Raw genomic sequence first — 19,532 nt, forward strand, 5'->3', positions numbered from 1 at the left:
CGATCTAGACCTCCCTGCCAAGACGAGCCGTCCAGACGTTCAGCAATATTACACGTCCTGCTAATTATAGAAGCGTTTAACTAATGCGCTCACACTAGCAGACGAAAATAGGTAGACGGCGCCGACGCTCATTCAACACCTTTCGCCAGTGCAAAGTCCTTAAAACCCAACTTGGTATTATTCTAAAGCAACCAAGGGGGCTTGGATGGTCCTGAAAGACGCTTAGATTAAATTCAATCACTAGTCAGTTCTAAATCTGATTACGTCAGTGGCATTTACCGGCGAGCAAATATGCGTTCGAAAGCTCTGCTGAGAGTGAGCTTAGTCGCCAAGCGCAACGCCTCGTAAATGTTAAGTCTTTGGACTGTGTTAAGTGTTGGATTTGCATACGAAACGTCCTCGGCGAGGCGGCAAAAGGTTGACATAACAGATAAATTTCGATATTTTGCAATTCGTTCTGTCGCGGCTACTCTTCTTGGACTCTTGAGCTCTTGATAAATGACGCTCTCTCCGGTCTATTTGACGTCGGAATGCAGCGGAGTGACGCGACCAATCCGTATGCAATTCTCTGCAACAACTCGTCATTGTTGTTGAGACAAAGTTGGGCTGGTGATCGACAACCTTTCCCTCAACCTAATTTAGAGCCATTTTGTTGGTGACGTATCAATGCAATAGTGTGAAGCCAGCTAGCTCTAAAAGATAATTTCATAATATGTATAGGTTAGTACCTAATCAGTAGTGAGTAAAATTATTTTGATCATTTAATCAAAACTATCCATGTGCATCCCCAAATTCAAGAAAAATTAAATCCAATATTCAATAATGAACAATGATGCAAATATTGGTTATGTGATTTAATAGCCGTCCTATCCAATTTGTCATAATTCTGTTTTTAAATATTGGTATATTTTATTAAATGCGTCATATTACAATTTATTATACAGTTACTGAAACGTATTTTTTATTTAAAAACATAAAATAAATGAAAATTTGCTTCGTATTAGTATTTTAAAATAGTGGGCTTGCATCTATTTTGAAAACATGTTTACCTACCGTGTAATTAGCATGTTATCTCTATTTAATTTCATTTGTGTCAATTAATATTGTTTAGTTTTTGAAGTCGTACTAAAACGATTTATAGGATAGAATCATCTCATGAAAATTCCCAATATATGCGATAAAAGAACATTAGATAAATATAATTTAGTAACTGTTCAGATATGTTACTTTATGACCAAATACAATTATGACACTTAGGGGCGGCTCATCTTTAAGGGCAACCGGGACACTACCCTACACATATTTATTCTAATCGAAAAAAATAAATTTCGTATTTTGTTGGTTCAACCAGTTCGAAATTCAATTTGGGACAGTTGCTTATATGCCGTGGTCCCGTGTTCGCCAGCTTCGTTGACCTGCAATTCTGACACTTAAGAATGGTCATGTATGTAGAGGGTAGACAGTCAGTTGAGGCAGAGAAAAATGATCAGTATTTCCGCATACAGGTCACTTTTAGCTGGCTGGGTAAAGGTGTCTTCGGTGCTGAATACGCCAGCCTCAGTCGTCTATATTTTCTCGGTCTCCGTGATGAGACAGAATATTGAATTGATACGGGAGGAAAAGCCTGTTCCTCTTGTTCCTGTTGTATCCTGCTCGCGCAAATTAAGTGAGTGTGTACCGTTTACCATGCACCATTTTTTTTGATCTTTCGACTTAAGATCTTTCGATTTTCGATCTTTGCCTTCCGATATTTGTGTTTTCTGTAATTTAACATTCTGTCTCGTCACGTAGACCCATATTTTCTATACGATTCGAAAAATACATGACACCATCAACGTTTTTCAACATTTTAACTAAATTTATACTTTATTGGCAATCAAAATATATATGTCAATACTTACATTTTTATAACACATAATGAACGGAATCGATAATTTAAAAAAAAAAAAAACATTTTTCTTGCGTAAAATGTTATTAAAAATGTATTAAGTTTTAGGGGGCGTGGTTTTGACCTCGTGCCCCACCTGTCTTTAATGCCACGAGCCACCCCTGCTTATACTTACACGAAAGTATCAAAATATATACTTACACTGTGGTTGGTATTAAATTTAATATCGAATAGTCGCTAAACTACTGTTGAACACTACAAATTATCATTTAATATCATAGCAACGAAAATATAACTTCTTTAAAAGTTTCATATCTTTATTTATTTATTTACAAAATACTTGTTTATATATCTGCTATAATTTAAAGGTTTATTCGTTAACATTCTAGGTACTAATATATTTAACTATCAAATCCTCTCAAAGGCAATGAAATCTGAATCTACTGAATATGCAATCAATATTTATTTACATACCTAAATGATAGATCTACTAAATGACACATTTAGTAGTTAATATGGTAGTACGGTCGTGCAATAGTTTCTCATAAGCTCAAATCATCTCGTATAAAAAAGCTTATGAGGCTTGTAAAAATTGAGGGGTTTCGTAGGCAAAAATCCGTCGAAATCCACACACATCCAGAGGCGATAGGTGTTAAAATACTGTTAGCAACTTCTTTTGACTAATTGTGCAACGACGGTACCCTTATCTTTATTTGCTCCGGATGTCCTTTGGTAAAGTGCCTCTGCTCGCACTCATTTTACGCTCAAATAACGACAGACGTGTTTGATTACACGTGGTGTGTGAGTGTGTTCGCTTGTCTGTCTGTCTGTAATGACTCGCAACAGTAACAAAAACTTGACTTTTTAATTATTGTCGTTTCGGTTTGCGACGCCCTCTTTCCAACGACCACGTGGTACGCGCACTAAAGTGATCATATCCTATTTATACATTTGGGAATCGTATAAATAGGATGCGTTCATTTCGATACACTTTGTCCATATACCGTGTATGTACGCATTTTAAAATAAATCATGGGAGGAATGCAATGGAAAGTGTTTCGAGTGCATCAACATTTTCATATTTTTTTATTATTAAATACAACATACATATAACAGTAAAATTCACAACATTAATTTAGTTTGACGGGAATCACTGTTCGTGGAAAATGATTGAAAATAATTATAAGATTATTACAAACCATTTTTCATACAATATCACATTGTAAAAGTATAGTTAAAATCGAATAGATTATGTATAAAATTTTATTGGATTATTAATTGTAATAATTTCAGAACTTTTTAGACCTCAAATGTACGTCATTCCGTCACCCACCTGAATACATTAACAAAAAATATATAGATACATTTAATATTACTCTACAATAGTTTGATTATCTATATTATATGTTTCTATATTATAAATTATTGTTTCGTATAAGATGAAACAAAACTTCATCTATTTTCACTACGTAAAAACAGCGAAATATGTAGTCAATTTTTCATACATGAATTCGGGCAAGCGATGGAAAGTTGTGTGTAACGTTCGGGATCCAAAAATATTTACGAGTAAGTTTCCAGTATCTAGCAATAATCATAAAAAAAACAATAGTTAAAAAAAATAAACATTAAGTACATACATTATTTTGAATGTACTAATCAAATTTAAAATTGGAATATTTCTGTGTTTATAAGGTATAAAACTTTCAATTATTTTTAATAAAATAAAAAATGCATAATTTTTTTAAGACACCTAAAATTAAATAAATATATAAATATTATTCGTTAGGTGGAAATTTTAACAACGTGTTTATATTATTTAACATTTCATTAATAGTTACCTTGTGTTTTGTACTCATAAAATAAATACATACACGCATTGAGATTTTGTAACAATGTACAAAATCATAATTTGACACTTGCGGCGTTATTTTATTTAAAATAATGCATTGATGTGACTGATAAAAATCATACATTGAACGAACATATCAACATATCACTTAACTTCTTTGATATATTGTATTTATTCAATATACGGCAAGAATATGATATAGATCAAACTACTAAAGACCAACTTAGACAAAGAAATATATACATGTGTGCGTTTCTAAAACATTCAGTACGCTAATAAGGAATAGTCAGTCAAAGTCTTATTTACAGGGAATGAGTTCGAACGATTCAAACGCACACAGTAAAAGTATTCTAAAAATTTGTCAATATATCAGTCTCTCTTTCGCGAAGGAAAATCATATCATGCACCATTCAATATCACCATAAAAGAGGGGTTTTTTCTACTATCTACATATGCCTATTAATTGATGACACTATAAGTAAATTTCAGATAGCCCAATCGTTCCTTACACTTTTTAAGTTCACTTTATTTTTCTAAATTCCATCATTCATCCGCGATCAAGATGACCATATAAATATTACGATTTGAGAGGAAAAAGTGTAAGGAAAAATTAATTGGTCATCCGTAAATTCTTATTTATCAAACCAGTAAAACGCACTCAGTGCAACGTGAAAAATGTTAACTAATCTTACACGATATTATCAAAAATACTGTACAATAAATATCTTAGTATGAAATTACATTTCACTGTTACCTAACAATTGTCATATTATAAATCGATTAAGTCAATAAATAATAAATGCATGATTTTTGCACCGATGCAGGTAACTAAAAGTTGTGCATTTAATCCAATCGTTTAATATGGCAGTGGTCGTCAGCCGGTGAAAATTATCCCAGCTTTATTTCCAAGCACATCATTACTATGAAACCAGCTATGCATCCCCAAGAAGCGAGCTTTCCGTTACCACTGCAACAAACACAAAAAATACAAATAAATAAATGGTAACAATAAATAACGTCTTGTTTTAAGTAATAATTGTGTTCATTCAAAAGATGTAGACTTGTATTTGAAATGGGTATAGGTACTATGTATGTAAGTCATCGTGGAAAGTTCTCACCCCTATTCGGAATTTTTTCGCGACCATTTATCGGCGGTGACAATTCTAGGTAGTAGATATTATGGAATAGAAAACATGACAAGTCGTTGAGGAAAACAATTATGTAGTGCTTGTTTCTAAATACATATGTGGGAATCAGGTTCAGAAAAATCTCATTTTTGTTTCAGTGTTCTTTTACAACATTTTATCAAAATGACAATATATTAGAATCGAAAGGGATGGTGAAAACGTGGGAGGTTGTATGACTGCCTGTCGTTAGGTGGGATTATTTTCATTAGCAATAAATTAGCCGTAAAGAATTTAAAATGAAATAAGAATAAGAAAAACATATTGTACTAGTGTTGTACCCGATCTCATGGGTGTTGGATTGTTGGCATATTAAGTTATTAAATAAAAAATAAATAAAAGATATGTGTCGTTTCTATCCGCACGCGGTCGAATTTTTTAGAATACCTTTTAAATATATTTAATTTAATATTTATATTTAATTGTTTAATATGAAAAAAGGTAAAAACTACCTACCTACCTACATCTAAACAATATAAAACACCAATAGAAAAATTAATTAATTGATTAAATAAATTTTCAATAGATTCAATAGAAGGCGGTAAATTATCTGCCAAGAGGAAACATTGGTAGCAAATAGTATATACAATATAAGTTTTTTTCTTTTGTTATTGTATTCGTATACACGTTTTGGCAGCGGTTTAGCTGTGACGTACATATGTATGTCGAACCGAAATGCCTATTTTAGTACGGCGAGCGTTATCACTAGATTACGGATAGCCAAGGTGACGCACATTGTTCCATTGTTGTAAATTCTTTGTAAAAAAGGTTCGGCAAACCTTTAACAATGCATTTACAAAATTTTAACAATGAACGGCACCTTGGTTATCCGGGCTTTAGTTATCACAGATAGACAGACAGAATAGCGATATTATATATATATATATATATATATATATATATATATATATATATATATATATATATATATATATATATATATATATATATATATATATATATATATATATATACTATATGCATGATGGAGGTGTTGTTACTTATAAAAAGCTACCAGATGAAATAAGAAATTTAAGTAATATTGATAAATTTCTGGTAGTTGTTAGGCAAAACCTCTGTATGAACGTGTAAATAGTTATTTTTATTTATTGTGTGCATGTACGTGCAGGACCGCCGAGAGGGATGGGGTGAGCTGGGGATAAAGTTCCAGGGCCCGGACTACTTGAGGGGCCCCGTGTTGGGAAGTTCGACTGATCGATATTGATATTTAATATTATTTCTACATATATTTCTTTAATTCTAAATGTTTATTATTTTTCGATCCACGAATTCTTTGTGTACATGTGAAATAGTACCTGTTATATCATACTTTATTATGCAATTATTTAAAAAAAATAGTATTTAACATACATATATGAAGGTATTTTCTAATAGTTCTGATTTATTTTTCGCATATTAAAAATATATCTATAAGATTTTTTTTTGGTTTGTCATAAGGTATGGAATTATTTTTCCGGGGCCTGGGATTCCTCTCGGCGGCCCTGTGTGCGTGTATTTACATTTTATTTTAAAATATTCTTTTGCCACAGTGTCTTTACAGTTACCCAAAACGATACTGTGGTTAAACATTTAAACAAAATATATATGCATGCATGTGTGCGTATATTAATAATAGAGGACAAAGAAGAAATCGCGCATTTTATGAACCGATGCTTGAGCTCAGTTTGAGTTCAGACACGGTCAGGTAAACATCTAGGTAAGTTTTTTTGTAGAACTATTCTTTTACATTACTTAAGTTTAATATATTGTATTTTATTGACAAGGGTAAAATGTCGAAGCCCGAAACATAAACGCTAGCAAAACCACTAAAGCAATTAGAGACATGTATGGCGAAGTGCTAACTGTTCGATAGTCAATTTTGGTTTCAAAGATTAAAATCGGGAGAGCTTGAAGGACTCACCTAAATCGGGACGACCCCCGAATTTCGATGAAAATATGCTCAAATCGTTAATCGAGTCAGATCCCCATCAAAGTATTAAAGAATAATCGCATAAACTCAAATCTGCATGGCCAACAGTTCAATTACATTAAACAGCATCGGAAAGATAAATAGGATGAGTATTTGGATGCCGCACGAACTCTCTGCGAATAACAAAGACGCGCGGAGAATAACTTTGCAGTTCCTCGCTGTCAAGACAAAAAAAAACCATCCATTTTTACACCAGATAATAACCGGAGACGAAAAATGGATCGACAATAAAAATTATTATTATCTTTTTAGATCTATGGAGCAGTCTAAAAGACAAACGTTTCAGAAATATGGCAGACGTTGACAAGTAGAGTATTTCGATTCAAAATCAACCAACTTTTTCAAAAAGGGAATCGAAAAGTTGGTAAAGACATAGGAGATAGCTAGTAATAATGACGGTAATTATATGTTGTTAATTTGTGTTTAGAATTAAGAAACAAATAAAAATTTATATTGTTCATATTTTATGATTTTACGGGATTTCTACATGAATACATTATTACTATTATTATTTGTATGATTGAATATAATTAGCTATTCAGCTATATCTTACGTAAATAAATAAATACTTAGAACTTACCGCAAGTCACCAAGTCAACTTCTCTTACAAGAATTAAGTGAGGCTTTATAAAAAAAACGGTTATTTTTCATAACATGGTCTAGGGATTGCAAAAATACCTGAATTTCCGATACCGGTGTTTTTGAAATAAAAAAGAACGATGCCGGTATTATCGGTATTTTTTTAATTAATTAATTTTTAATAAAAAAAAACATTGCTTACGATATCCCGAGTAGGTATATGGTAAGCCAAATCGAATATCAAATACCGGAATTTCCGATGCCGGTATTTTCGAAATAAAAAAACGATATCGGTATTTTTTTTTAATTAATTAATTTTTGATAAAAAAAATCATTGCTTACGAAATCCCCAGCACCGCTGGTATGTTTCTACATGCTTGTTGAAAAAAACGCCAAACCCAAACATTCAAATACAGGGTATTCGGGTACTAAACTGTAAAGCAGGTACGGCCCAGGTATAAAGGGCTATACATATATTGATTGTTTTTTTTTGTGATTTTTAATTTTTTTTTCAATTCTGTCTTATCATCGCTCACTGGATATGCAAACGAAGAGTCAACCATCAACTGGGGAATGAGTTGTTATTGAAAGACAAATTATATATTCCGTACACTAATTAGAAAAATGGTCCCTGTCGAATCATCATTGTTTATGTAGGTACATACATATGTATATATCGTACTGAAAAATGTACCAAATAATATTGCAACGTAGAGATTAGGTGGGTGGCGGTCGGGGACCGATGGCTTACGATCGCTAATCACCTGATCTCTCGTTCGCGCCAAAAAGGGCCTCGACGAATAGAGGGGTCGTATATGACAGCTGATAGGTTCACGCGACTGATCGACCAATAGGTTTTCGTTAATGTATGTATGTGTATTGCGCCCGATGAGTATAAATATAGGGCGCACTCGAACTGTAAAGCATTCCGACCGGGAACGCCTACGGGTGCAGATGAATAAATGACTTCTACAACACTAGCTGCGTCTTACTATCCGATCCTGGAATCCTCTCTTCACGTCCACGCAACAATATATTTATCACATTTTCAATGTATGTGTGTAATTTTAAAAAATCATCACTTTATAGTAAAAATTTTCTTATTTAAATTTAAATTGAAAGGGTTTGCGAACTTGAGACACATTATAAGGGGGCCACGATACCGAAAATGTTGCCGATCATTGTCTTTAACGATATTTATCGGAAAACAGCGAAAATTAAAACAATTTCACCGACGTGTGGCGTGATAAAATAGAGAGATCGAAAACAATTTATAAAATAATAACTCGCTCAATATCGCGTATGCAAAATACATATGCATCGGTCGTTTTCGTAGTTTTAGCCATGGAGATATCGCTTTCGACAAATAAAATATATGAATTTGAAAAAAATTCGATACTATCTGTATTTCTTTTTTTAATACCGGTATTACCAAAGGCTTATATTCGGTCAAATACCGATAATATCGATATCAGTTCTTTCGGTATTGCAATCCCTATCATGGTTACTGCTAATTTGTACCCTCAATAATAGACGTAGTTATACATACATACATCAAAACAATCAACAGTATAATCGAGAAAACAACGCACTTTGACCGCCGCAAGCGTGCAATATTTGCCAAGGGGCCCTCTGACGAAAGCGAATAACCCGGAGTTGGTCGTTACGCTATAATTGAGTGTTTTTCTCGATTCATTGACGAGTCTGTATGTCTCGGGGTTAACGGGAGGGTTATCGTTGCGGAAGTGGCGCTCCAATCTACACAATACGATCCGCGTGGCAAGGCCGACACTCGCGTGACGCGTGCCACCCCCATCCCGACACGTGGATAGGTGGACGAGTGAAAGCCTTCGGATCAATCGAATGAGATCGGCCGATTAAACGCGGTGGGGGGGCGATCAGCGATCGGTGACTTGCGACCTAAGCCACGGGTCGGTCGATGACCCAGGAGTACGATTCGGCTGAACTGTAGCCAGAAAAGCAAAATATTTTTCAAATCAAACACATCGGAATCGGAAATATGTATAAACAGGACTGTTTGAAATATCTGTGGCTTGGAAAATCGGTGTAAAAGAAACAATAGCATGCAGCGTTGCATCTCGCCGATATCTACATATCTATGTAGGATCTGAGAACTATCGGATCTGATGCACACCAATCGGAAAATATGTTTGAAAAATTAACCAAATGTTTAAGGATACAATCAAAAGTGCAGCTTGTGCAAAATTTATTTAAATAAAGAGTTTCCATAAGTTTTTTTTAGTATTTTATGGTAACCACAACAACGTATTAAAGCGACAATCAATGGTGCATCCCAATGTAAAAATAGGCCGAAAAAATAATTAAATTATTTAAAGACAGGGGCGGCATTTGGGGGGGGGGGGGGCAGCCGCCTCCCCTAGATTTGAGCGCAACTATCTACGTTGTTTAACCCTTTGAATGCTGACCAACGCCGATCGGCGTTTTGCCAACAAATTCATGGGCCTGAAATACGCCGATAGGCGTATTTTGTATATTGTATTTTGAGCGTGTACAAAGTAAACAAGAATACTACCCGCTAAGCCTTTCCAGGGAGCATTGAAAAAAAATGCATGGAACATGGGTCGTGTAATCCATGTCATTCATTTTTCAATGTTTATTAAAACTGGTTTACACCGGAATTTCTGAATTTATAACTATAGCAGAATTGCCCGATGGAAATCCCTACCTGCCGAGTATTTTAGATTGTGTCTTGGCATTTAGATTGTGATTGCGATATTAACAACAATGAAAAAGATGGAACTAGTTTTGGATAAATACATAAATACGTAAATACATTCATTAATAGACTTCTTCTGCTTATTTTATATTGTTGCAAGATATAATAGAGAATCTAAGCACACCTTTACAAAACTCTAAATCCTCGGCGATAGTTATCTACATATAGGGTTTGTTTGGATAGCTACAATAGTTAAAATTCATATACACTCATTTTTTTAATATAATACACCCCCCCCCCCTAAAAAATCATTCTTTACTGGTCAAAAATTTTGTCCCCCCCCCTCTGGGAAAAGCTGAAATAACGTCCCTGTTTAAAGGTAGATACCAGAAGACCAGAAGACATTTATATGTTGGAATGTGAGAATGGAAAAGATGCCTTCATCCAACAGTGGGTTGTTAATACTAATCATAAAGACAACCTAAATATGTATCTGGGCTCCGAATCATGTTTTTGTATATTTTAGGAAAATTTGGATAGTGGATAAAATCAAGAAAATAAGTTTTATATCATAATTGTCCGATTTTAGCTTGGCATTGTTGGTTCAATGCCTAGTAATCTTCAGAAGCCAAAAATATACCATCAATAGAACACATGATTCTCAACTTGCTTCATTGGCATTAGAAATTAGTAATAAGTTAATCATATAAATACAATATTTTGAATAAAAAATAGAAAGGTAGAATCACGAAAATTAGAAATAACGAGTAAAGTACCTACCTTATCATTGAAACACGACTTTAACCCCCGGTGCACACTCGGCGCTTTCAATTGAGCACTTTTAAAGTGCTTCAAAAAGCGCTCATTAGCGTTAGTGTCACAAAATTATTCAGGTAAATCAATAAATCGACACAAAAATAACTGAAATAATGTAAAATAAGAAAAGAATTTCAATTACGGATTATATTACTCAAAGATGGGGCGAAAGCACATTGAGTGGTTTTAAACATGCGAAAAAAACGCAACACCCCTAGCCCATATTCATGGTACAATCCCAAAAATCAGCCCCTGGAGTGTTTTCGGTGATATTTTATCCTTGTATTTATCCTGGCTTGACAGTGATCGATAACGATGAATCCCATTTTTGAAGAAATGTAGGAGAAACTTGTCGGTTGCATATGGATGTGCATACATGTGCGTCCACCCAAACATACGCATTCTGCTCGTGACACATGACGTTCAATTTTACTTCAATGATGATTAATTTAATTTAACTCAAAAAAAATGGTAGTTCAAGTTTAATCGTCCCGAGGCTTATCTGCGAAAACTCTGTAATGTTGGATATGAGGAAAAAATGACGATCGCGATTTGATTTCCAACAGGAAAACCGCAACGTCGAGATAACTGTAATGTTCCCGCGACATATCACAAATAACATAATACAAAGTGAATAAAAAAAAATGAAATAATAATACGTACAATAATATCTAAAGGATTATTTCTTATCCGAACACCTATAGGGTTAAGTAATGGCGCCTAAAAGCGGCTACAATGTCGCTTGATTTTACTCACATATGATTGACACACCTAGAATTCCTGTGCTTGTCAACATTGAAAGGTATTTAAAGGTTGGTTAATGGCGCGATGACTCACCTGAGCTTACCGCACGACCAAAACAAGACCTTATATGTAAAAACCCCTCTTGTTCGTTACACATGTACAACAACTTGCAATTTCGCTACATATGTATTACACGCATGCAACAAACAGAAGATAAATTTAATAAACCTATTTAAGTCAACAAAAATCGGCTATCGTAATGTATGTAGATAAACGTATTTGTTTTGTAATGATATGATATTTTAGGTCAAAATTATTCATTCATAAATAGTACCAAAAAAAAAAACATAATAATAACTATCGCGTCTGTAATGAAATCGAAGAAATTTGATGACCCGTGAACGAATACGTCATATTGTATATGTGTAAAGAAAATGTGTTATAATTCGCATTTAGCGATACTCAAACTTTTCAAACCATTGTATTATATTAAACCTTCACAATAAATTTTTGAATGAGACAGTGAGAAATCTCGTTAGTAAAAAAAAAACATACTTTCTGGATTAGTCCCAAAGTATGAATAATTTGCATATTTTAAGAGACGACCTTGAAAAACGACACAAGATGCTAAAGAATTCAACAACGCTTGGAAGCAACGATACAAGATATCACGATTTGAAGAATTTCCGTTCGTCGATGTCGTTAATAGGTGTTACGAGTTACTTTTTTTTTTTGACTTTGCTTATGCTTTTTTCTTTGAACTGCCTTTTTACGAATGAATGATTGATCTGGTAGATAATTTTAATGAATCCTTTCGAAGAACCTTCGCTACTAGCGCAATAAGTATACTTAGAACACACCGATTAAAATGAAGTAAAGATTTCATACATAATGTACATATGTACATATATGCATCGTTAATGAATGCGGTAGCTTAAAATTGAATCACATACTTCTGCGTATTATGAAAATACCGATCGCAGGAGTAATACTGAATTATAACTTATAGCATGATTCAAAATTTTGTGAGCAACTGAAAATATGACTTTTGGAAGGACGAGTTTAGTGTGTAGGAAAGTGAACGGAAAACTGGTTAGATATAAAAATTCAATTGTCTGACTCATATGGCATAGTTACCCGAATAAATATGATTTCGGACCTTTTTTTTATATTTTCAGATTTGTCAACTTCTATGCTGATAATCTTTCAATAGAGTATGTTTATATCGAACTGATTATTTTGTTGAAAAATACGAATAGTGTAAATTTGAAAATGTTCTTAAAAATACATGTTTCATTTGAATTATTATTCCATAGGTAGGTACATGTTTTATAAAAGCCCTTCAATGCGACTTGAAACATCGGTGAAAGCGATCCTGATTAACCCTTTACACTCGAAATGAATAAATGTATTATAATAATAAATAAAATATTTATTTTAAATTTTTGTTTATTTTTAAAATAAAAATATACAAATAAAAAAAATATATATTGTGATTTATTAATATTTTTATTTTATTTTATTTTATTTAAGGAAAACCAACATCTTAATTACAAAACAGTACAAATAATAAAGTATATAACAAAAGACCAATTATAGGTTTCCGCTGGTAGTAATAAACTAAAGCATTGCTTGCCTAAAAATGGTCATTAAATACAGTTACAAAATGACTATTTCTAAAAAGTCTAACGATTTATATCTCGGTTAATAAAACGAAATCAAATGACGTACTCCGACTCAACACCAGGGCTGTGGAGTCGGAGTCCGAGTCGCAAAAAACCAACCGACTAAATAAATAAATTTCAAATATTGAAATTTAATGATTTCCTTATAAAAATCATGAATTTAAATTACATTTTAAATAAAATCGTTGAATTGCACATATGTATTTTGACGTGTTCCGGTCAAAGCCGATTGTTTCCTCAATCTCATACTTTTATATTCTCATTTTTTTTTAAATTAAATTAAATTAATTTGTTTGTGTATGAATTCTACATAAATACATACATACACTATGAATGTAATTACTTTTTAGTTATAGATATTTCATTACCGATAATTCAATAAATAGGGTAAAATGTTAATTTTCAGTGATTAAATTCCTTAAATTTTATAAATTTTGAAAATCGGTGTCAATCGATCGGTAGAAAAATTTGATCTTACTAAAATCGTACAAGTTGCAGTTGGAATCGATACATTTTGAACTGACTCCTCAGCCTGGTTTATTATATGTATACACATCCTCGTATGTTTGTACATAAATATTCAATTTATTCATTTTTCCGTTACATTTTCATATTTTCATGTGCCCCGAAAAATATATTTTCTGAATAATCTAATTTGTGCAGTTGTTTAACTTGACAAAATAAAATAAAAATATATCATACAATATGTAGGGTCACCAAGTACACACACATTGTCATAATAATAATCAAATGACAGAAAATCAACCTATCTCATATTCTGAAATATATATTTAATACTTCAACAAATCAGCACCTCGGCAAACAATTGACTTTTCTGAGAATATTTCAAGTATGTTCATATAAAATCATCATACCTATAATACATACATACATACATACGATACTGAGAATTTCGAGGTAAAACCAATGTGTAAACTCGCGGTAAGCCTCGAGAGTGCGGAGGGTTAAGTTAAATCCCACGTCCCAGACACTTATCCCACAACACGTGTAGTACACGTATGTATACATATGTGAAAATGCAGGGGCGTCTCGCGGGGGCGGTTGACCCAGTGTCGGCAGACACAACAGTCGCGCCAGATTAGCGACGACTTGGCAACCGGCTGCGTTCGTGGGACACCGGCTAGCGGACGTGTGCATCGTTAATTGCCAACGACAAATATCGCAGATTCCTCGTATATCTGTGGATTCTGACATTCGGCAACACGACTGCTGCAGGTAGAGGGCGTTAGTTACGAGCCGAGAACGGGACCGTGATAATTACGAGTCCGAGGCGGGCGCGTGCTCACCCTGCCCACGACCGCTAGACGCACTCAAAATAGAAAACCAAAATAAAATGCCGTCTGGGAATCTCTGGCAAGCGGCACCGAGAAGAACGACAATCATTCGCACTATCGTCTATCCTCGACTGGCGGTGTCCCTGCTCGCCTTTTTCAGCTTTATAACGTTCGTCGAAACAATTGTACCGGTGCAATAAAAAGCTAGTATAATAAAAATGGATCAAAACACACGAAACGCGCGTTCGAATCCTGTACGTCGATATGGTGGTAATGGTCAGTTTCATTTAAGTTGCACACGATCAGTTTAATTCGACCGCTCCGCGAGGTTGACGGATACCATGATCTGACAGTTCACACGAGAAACTGACCAGACTACTCATACTCAAATACTGAGACTACTCATACTCAAAGATATTTTTGCACTGATTAGTGAATATGTAGTTCGTTTTTACAAGGCTTTAAGGTTTAATTCGCCTATCGGTAAGACAATATTCCTAAAACTCTTCGCTCGGTTTGAAACATTGCTATTTTGTTATAAAGGAAAGATACTGATGAGCCACACTATCATTTCAACTGTAGATATATTAAATCAATTCATTTCATTTTGGCTTAGATTTCAATCAACCTTTGAAATGTGTAGATCGAGCAATGTATCTTATATGGCTATGTAGACACCTTAAATATATAAGATTTCGGATATATCTAGTTTATTTTTTGATGAAAAAAAGTTTTATATATGTTACAGTCCATGTGTATAAAGGTCTTTGTCAATTTATTCTTTTGTGTATATTAAAACTGACCAGATTGATTCGTGTATGAACAAACTAGTATGTTCATGAACGAACGAATTAAGGTCTGTTCATACTTAGTCGGCACGCATTCATACTCCATTCGCGCATGCGCATTCACGCATCCACACGCTTCCATATACATTCATAGAATGTACCAAAAAATACTGTACGTACTTGCAGGTTGCCTGCTGCTGCCGATATGTGCCGACTAGGTATGAACAGAACTTAATTCGTTCGTTCATGAACATACTAGTTTGTTTATACACGAATTAATCTGGTCAGTTTTAATATATACAAAAGAACAAATTGACAAACGAACTATTTTGTTCATGCACAAACTATTAGGCACTTAATCGTTTGTATTTGTTATTATAAGTACTCAATCGTTTGTCCCGTTCTCTATGTTACAGAAAGAGTGTAAAGTTCGCTGATGTATACATATACATACATTATCTAGTATGTATATGCATCGTCAAAATAATCTAGTAACAGTGTACACGGGAGAATGAATGAACACGTTTACTAGTAAATCCATACACTTGATATCCGTACAAAGTAAACGTTTACGAAAGGAATAACAAAATTGACATTCCTAACAGTTATATACATACATAGGAATTGTCGGCCTATGACGGATTAAATTAAAAACTGAGAGAATGTGCCATTACATTATGTACATTGAAGAACAGATTAATAATGAATTTATTTTGTTATGTGGGTATTTAGAATGATGTGGGCAGGGCGGAGGGATAAAAATTATCAACGTAAATAGTATTTTGTGAAGAAAAAAACTTTACCCTAACCTAAAATCCTAAGTAATACAGATATACTAAAATTTAAAAAGGGGATTGAATATTATTAATTGTTGTCTATTTCGTATCAATCCAACAATAAATTGGTTATTTAAATACAATCGGTTCCTTTATCGAGCATAAAATTCATTGAAAGAGTAACGTCGAAACCAGCTCATCTGTCAAACTTTGATCAACTGTCAAAACACCAAATTTCATTCGTTAGAAAATTTACTGGTGCACAGCGGCAAGAGCATGAATTTGCTGAGCCAACGCATACCTTGTCTTGCAACTATTATAACAACTTTGTAATGTGGTTTCCATGTATAATATAATTCCACGACCTACATATGTATAATATAAGCCCATACCACGAACAAACATTTTTACTGAACATTTACAGCAATTTTTTAATGGAAGAAAATAGATTTTCAAAGTGAGCTAAACAATTTTTCACCTAAGAAAAGAAATGTCTACCTATTTTATATCCTCCCGAAGGCCCAGTACGCCCCCATGTTTCAACACGACGGCTTCACCACTTTAAAGTGTGTTTCAAAATAGAGCTTCTGATATATGTATGCACATGTGTATGTAGTTTTTCAGCTGACGTTTGGTCTTAGAAGACAAAAAGTTGATAAGTAAAATGCATATCGTAATTCGACTATTAATGAAATTATTTATATAAAATCTCTACACTGAAGTCTACTAACCGAACCATTATTGTGTTTGAATAAGTTTAATTTTATTTAAGTTAAAGGTTGAAATGAAGACTCTTAAGTAGTCGAGAGGGGTGAGAATTGGTCATCAATCAAAAGCCCTTCATAAGAGCGATTAGTAAGTAATTGGTATATGTCGCAGTGTCGTCGAGACTACCGTTGATCGCATTGACGATAATTGTCGATTAATTATTCAGGTGAGCTAGCGGTGTTAATCGTCGCGTTGGTGTGTTTTAAAGGGTCCCGATCGATTAATTGGTCACGTTGAGGTGTGCGGCCGCAGGTCTTGCATATAAATCATCGAACAATGCGGTTCGTTTGGGAAAGTCGCCGACAATAAAGAAGTAACGGTGTGTAATGGCGTCTGCCATCAATATGCAAATGGGGTGCGTCTGCCCGATTTTCCCAGAAGACTCGCTTCCTTCATTCCTGACCGCACGCATGCGAACTGCGAACACTACTTTCTGCGAAATTCGTCTGAGGCACATGCAGGCTCAATCTGGACAGGAAAAAACAACTACTACTATACCCATTTCACAATAAGAATACCGCAGTAGGTGCAAGTACGCAAAACGACTGGCACGGCTCTCAATGCTTCCTATTTAAAATTACAACTGAGTACAGTATGTCATGAACTCTGATCCATACCACTAATGTAACATACATATTATAATTTTTGATATAAGTTGATCGAATTTAATTTTCAAGCCTACTTGAATTGATCTTCCCCAAAAGAAACCCACACATTTTAGTACAATAAACGATTTTGTAACTCAACCCTGAATGGGAAAAACCGAAACTGGACATTGCCACTGATCCAAATCCAAATCAAACCGAAAAGTAAAAAATCGAAAAATGTTTTCAAATAACAGATAGTAAACACATATATGTATATCGTAAATTAAAAAAAAAACACTGAATGGGAAGGCTTGCAATTTCAGAGAAATTATGTATATCTAACTACTCTGCATGATTTAAAATATTGGAAACCTAAAATTTTAAATATTAAATGCAAATAAAAATCAAAATAATTCAAACCAAACATGAGCAAAAATAAATATAATTCACAGAAAAATAAAATATTATCACAAACGTACTTAAGAAAAATTCAAAAAGCGATTTTTCACTTTTTGAATTTTAGTCTTAATTTCTAATTCCTTTTGGAATTAGAAATTACAAATAGAAATCAGCAATAAATAATAAGTGATACACTGAAAAACTGAATAAGCGAATGGATAAAAAAAAATAGACAAACAATAATAACAGTTATAATGTGGGTTGGATTCTACAGAACTACAGCCGGGGACAAATGTATATTATATTACATAGTAAATACCTACTGGAGAGTATTTGAAACAACCAGTAGGTAACTGTATCGAATTTTACTAGGAATTCTCCCATTGTTCAACCCTACTTTCTCTTCCGTGGAATGCATATTAATTATGAATAAGTTATTATTTTAAAAAATACGAAATAATCAGTCGTTTTGTCTTTTTTTGTCTTCTTTAAAATTAAATGCATATTATTTTATTAAGAAATGTCAAAAACAAGGAAATTGAGTAATGGAGACGGGGCTTTCATTATTTTAATGCATTTTCAAGGGTCGGGATAGATAGACATTTTCAAATAACTGAAATAATCACATAAATAATAATATGTGCGGTTCAAACGACATTAAAAGGATACAGTGAGGGTGTCTTGTGGCCTAATACATTTGTCTACTACTGTACATATGTATGTACTTCGGAATACTAGCAACTGTTACTGGTTTCAGAAACGAAATCCTAGAAACACTCAGTCATTTTAAACGAATTATTAAATCCGTTTTAAAGATCAATGAAGTCAACCTATTAAACCTTCTACATAGCTCCCCCATGAATTCAGTCTGGAACCCCTTTTCGTCGAAGAACGAGACGGTCTCTATTCTAATCGAATAAGTACATAGATACTATGAACATGACAATTTTTTCAAACACCCATTGTAAACGGTACAACAAATAAGATTTAAATAAAAAGGGGGACGATTTTCTGATAAAAAATTCCAACAATCAATAAATTTACTACGTATCCAGTGTTATATTTATCTTGAATTTTGAGATATCATCGCGTTCGTCGTACGCATTTTGTTGAAGCCATGTGGATATATCGGTGGCACAAAATTTACGCGCATTCTCCAAACCATTAAGAACGATAAATCGTACTTAATTAATAGCATAGAAGTTTCTAGAAACTCAGATCTGTCAGATATTGTCCGTCAACGCTGATGATGACCTTTTAGACAGCGAGCGGTTGAAACGCGCGGCATTCACCAACATGAATTAGTTGAGTATATGAATGAATTTTTCGACGCATCAACAAACGATACGTTCAACGATTAACACCTTAGATGCCGCACAACGGGCGCTATAAAAAACATTTTATTTATTATTTTTTATTAATTAAATAAAAATTAAGTGACATTAAATTAACGTTGACGAAATTTAGTCCTTTGCAACATTTTCGA

At 33.7% G+C, this 19,532-nt stretch overlaps 1 protein-coding gene across 2 annotated transcripts in view; it reads right to left on the minus strand.

Annotated features, from left to right (window-relative positions):
- Nucleotides 1-2,947: 2,947 nt before the first annotated feature.
- Nucleotides 2,948-19,532, minus strand: part of Zip48C (Zinc/iron regulated transporter-related protein 48C) — a 78,286-nt gene continuing 61,701 nt past the window's right edge. The window contains exons 7-8 of one of the 2 annotated variants that reach the window (XR_013260581.1): nt 4,492-4,704; nt 2,953-3,469 (exon numbers count right to left, since the gene is read on the minus strand). Coding sequence is in view for 1 of the 2 variants with exons in the window: in XM_077430529.1 (XP_077286655.1) it covers nt 4,626-4,704 (79 nt within the window). In the remaining variant the exon portion in view is untranslated. Of the gene's footprint in view, nt 4,705-19,532 lie in introns of both variants that reach the window. The other variant, XM_077430529.1, reaches the window with a different exon arrangement.

This window comes from Arctopsyche grandis, chromosome 5, assembly GCF_051622035.1.
Source record: "Arctopsyche grandis isolate Sample6627 chromosome 5, ASM5162203v2, whole genome shotgun sequence".
NCBI lineage: Eukaryota > Metazoa > Arthropoda > Insecta > Trichoptera > Hydropsychidae > Arctopsyche > Arctopsyche grandis.